Source organism: Helianthus annuus, chromosome 13 (genome assembly GCF_002127325.2).
Source record: "Helianthus annuus cultivar XRQ/B chromosome 13, HanXRQr2.0-SUNRISE, whole genome shotgun sequence".
Lineage (NCBI taxonomy): Eukaryota > Viridiplantae > Streptophyta > Magnoliopsida > Asterales > Asteraceae > Helianthus > Helianthus annuus.
In genome coordinates, this window is record NC_035445.2 from 101,323,584 (window position 1) to 101,327,748 (window position 4,165).

Genomic DNA, 4,165 nt, shown 5'->3' on the forward strand with positions numbered 1-4,165 from the left:
ATTGTGCTCATGTGTGAACGTTTGTCTAAAAGGCGTGATAGCCTGGTTTTGACTGTTCATGAGGTGTACAATGTTTACCATTTTGTTTTCGCGTAAGCCCAAAGAATTTTATGCAATTTGTAACAAACAGACACAAGTATGAAAATAATTTTTTGTATTGATAAAGCGCGAGGCTTGTAATACAGGAGTAAATAGGAAATACATTGCCTGTGAATGTTTTGACCTACATGTAACACCTGCGCAGCTGCTGCGCGTTCCAGGTGCGTGGGACTAGAGTCCCGTCAATTCTTTTGAGAGTATACGCCCCTTTGCCTAGGACCTCGTTAATGACATATGGTCCTTCCCATCTTGGCGCTAATTTGCCCGGAATTTCAGCATTTGATGCTTCATTATCGCGCAAAACGAAATCACCCGGAACAAATGTGCATACGCGGACGCGCGCATTGTAGTATTTTTCGAGTTTGGATTTGTACCTGGCCTCTGTGATAGCAGCATTCTCGCGCCGTTCTTCGAGGAGGTCTAGATCCAATCTTCGTTCTTGCTCATTATTCTGTTTTTCCATGGCTATCATGCGTGGTGATGGTAAGCCAATCTCTGCTGGGATGACGGCTTCAGACCCATAGACTAGACTGAACGGAGTTTCGCCTGTGCTAGTTTTTGGCATTGTTCGATACGCCTGGAGGATGCTGGAGAGTTCGTTGACCCACCCTCTGCGTGCTGTTCCTAGTCGTGCTTTTATGCCATCGACGACCTGTTTGTTTACACTTTCTACTTGACCGTTCGCTTGTGGATGCGCGACGGAAGCAATTATGCTCGATCTTCATTTCTTTGAACCACTTTTGAAGATCTTCTGAGGCGAAGTTTGTGCCGTTGTTAGAGATAATGCGCAATGGTAATCCAAACCTGCAAATGATATGTTCCCATATAAATTTGCGAATTACCATTGCTGTGGTTGAGGCCAAAGCTTTAGCTTCCACCCATTTGGTGAAGTAGTCGACCGCTACAATGATGAATTTTACTGCGCCTGGCGCGTCAGGAAATGGTCCAACAAGATCGATGCCCCATTGTTGGAATGGCCAGGCGGATGTGACAGGTACTAGCGGATTTTTTGGTCGGAGTATCTTTGGTGCATGGCGTTGACAGGCTGTGCATCTCCTTAATAAATCAACTGCGTCCATATGCATTCCTGGCCAGTAGTATCCGGCGTTCATTATTTTTGCCACGACGATGCGCGGTCCCGCGTGTATTCCACATAAACCTTCGTGGATTTCTCTGACCAGGTATTGAGCATCTGTTTTATCGACACAGCGTAATAATGGTCCCATGAATGACTTTCGGTAAAGGACGCCATCTGCCATTTCGTAATTTATCGCTTTGTGTTGGAGTTTCCGGGCTTCTGCTTTTCCCTCCGGAAGTTTCCCGTGTTGTAGGTATAAGATGATCGAAGACATCCAGGATGGGTTACCGACCTCTATAACGTTTACTTGCTTGAGATGGATCGATGGATTAGACAGTACCTCTATGCGCACTTCTTTTGCTAAGTGCTTGAAGCTGGTAGCGGCCAATTTGCTAAGCGCGTCTGCGTGCTTATTTTCGCTTCTGTTTATATGGTTAACCCTGAATGTCTGGAATTGGCTGATTAACATCCGTGCTTGTTCAAGGTATAATGCCATAGCTTCTCCTTTTGCATCATAGTGACCGTTAACTTGCTCGGCTACTAGTTTTGAATCAACGTTGGCCTCAAGGTTTCTTGCCCCCATTTTGAGTGCTAGACGAAGGCCTGCTAAAAATGCTTCGTATTCTGCTTCATTGTTGGTACTTTGGAAGTCTAAGCGTATGGCATATGTGAGCTCGTGATTGTCCGGACTGACCAATCGGAGGCTTGCTCCTGCTCCGTCATCATTGGAAGCGCCATCTGTGTGTAAGGTCCAGACTCTGTCGTCAAAAACAGGTGTAGGGTTCTGGATTGCCTCGCATTCTTGTACTTTATCGATGGACACTTCGGTAGCGAAGTCTGCTAGAACTTGCCCTTTGATTGCTGGTCTTGGCTTGTAGAAGATATTGTATCCTCCTAGCTCAATGGCCCATTTAGCCAATCTCCCCACCACATCGGGTTTTGATAAGATTTGGCCTAAATGATAATTTGTGAGAACTGTGACGACGTGGCCCGAGAAATACCTGCGCAAGCATCGGGATGCGTGTACTAGTGCTAGAACCAATTTTTCTATCATTGAGTAGCGAGTTTCTGGGCCAGTGAGCATTTTGCTGATATAGTAAATTGGAGTCTGAACGTTGTCTCGTTCCACCATTAATACTGCACCTACCGCTACTTCCGCGGCTGATAGGTATAAGATCAGTGGCTCTTTTTCTTTTGGCGCAGTCAGCGTTGGTAGCTGAATTAAACATTCTTTCATTTGTTTGAATGCTGCTTCTGCTTCAGGTGTCCATTGAAAGGGGGTTTTCTTCCCGCAGTTTCGCAGCGTACTGATAAATGGATAAGATTTAGCCGCATGATTAGCCAAGAATCTGTTCAAGGCTGCTAAGCGTCCGGCGAGTCTTTATATTTCTTTTATTGTTGCGGGTGAGGGCATTTGCTGGATAGCCTGTACCTTTTCTGGGTTTACTTTGAAGCCATCCCTTGTGACTATGAAGCCCAGAAATTTTCCTTCTTCCATGCCGAAGGAGCATTTAGTTGGGTTGAGTTTTAAGTTTACGCTGCGCAGAGAGTCGAATGTACGCTGAATATTGTTGAGCATTGAGTCTTCCTCAAGGCTCATGATGACGAGGTCATCCATGTATACTTCAACTGTCTTGCCGATGTCGCTGTTGAAAACTGTGTCCATTAATCATTGATAAGTTGCGCCAGCGTTGCGCAGGCCAAAGGGCATTTTAGTGTAGTAGAAGATGCCTTTATCTATGCGGAATGCGGTTTTGTCTTCGTCTTCTTCCTTCATCTGGACCTGATGATAACCTTTGTAACAGTCGAGAAAACACTTCCATCTGAATGATGCTAGAGAGTCGACTTTTTTGTCTATCTCCGGAAGCGCGTAACAATCTTTTGGGCATGCTTTATTCAGGTCTTTGAAGTCGACGCGCATTCTCCATCCACCACTATGTTTCTGTACCATTACTGGATTGGCAACCCATGTATGGTATTTTACTTCGCGCAAGATTCCCGCGTTGAGTAGCTCTACCACTTGTTCGTCCATGGCTTTCGCTTTTTCTGCGCTAAAGCTGCGCCTCCCCTGGGCAACAGGTTCCGCTGATGGTTTAATATTCAGGCAATGTTGCGCTATGTCGCGTGGAACCCCAATCATGTCTGCTGGGCACCAAGCGAATATGTCTTTGTTGTTGGACAACAGTGCTTTCAGTTGTATTCGTGTTACTGGTGAAATGGCGTGTCCTAGTGAGATGGTCTGCTCTGGGTATTCTTCGTTCAGGACCCATTTCTCCGGTTCGTTTGATGCTGAAGGTTTGACTACCTTTGCTGGTGGCTCGTCGTCCACGTACATGACTTCTTTGCTTGAGTACAGAATTGCAACTCCGGTTTCCGTTGGGAACCCACATGCAGCGTGTGGGATAGATGTGATCATACTGAACTCTCTTTGTGATCTCCTTCCGAGCAGAACATCATGACGTGATGTTGCCGGCATGACCATGAAATTGACTGTAACTGTTTGTGAATGTTCGCCATCTGACAAAGTCACAGGGAAAGCTATTTGTCCCAATGGGAATACAGCTTCATTGCAGAATCCGGTTAGGGGAAAATCGACCGGTTCTAGACGTGCTTTATCATCTGGGTCGAGTTGTTTAAAGCACTGCTCGTATATGATGTCCATCGAGCTTCCCGGATCTATAAACATGTAGTCTGTCCGGTAATGACCGAAGATGCCAGTAATAATTACTGGTCGCTCTTCCTGAGGGCCTCCTGGAACGACGGGAAATATGACTTGCTGTTCCCTCCAATGTTGGTCATAACTTCGTTTGTTTGTCCTTCATGATGGACCTCCTTGAATCATGTTTATTTGTTTTGGTTTAACTTTCTGATGGCTGCTATTTCTGAATTGCATTTCAATGTTACGACTAGATTGGATGTCCCCCCGACAGGGTGTTGGTGGGTCCAATACTGTAATGTTGCTTTCTTCACCAGATCTGATGTTCGGGA

At 45.7% G+C, this 4,165-nt stretch overlaps 1 protein-coding gene across 1 annotated transcript; it reads right to left on the bottom strand.

Annotated features, from left to right (window-relative positions):
* Nucleotides 1-223: 223 nt before the first annotated feature.
* Nucleotides 224-3,863, bottom strand: LOC110901424. Its single transcript, XM_035982304.1, has 3 exons — nucleotides 3,331-3,863; nucleotides 942-2,484; nucleotides 224-751 (listed from the first exon to the last, which is right to left on the bottom strand). Exons 1-3 carry the CDS (start codon nucleotides 3,861-3,863, stop codon nucleotides 224-226), a joined length of 2,604 nt encoding a protein of 867 aa, XP_035838197.1.
* Nucleotides 3,864-4,165: the final 302 nt, after the last annotated feature.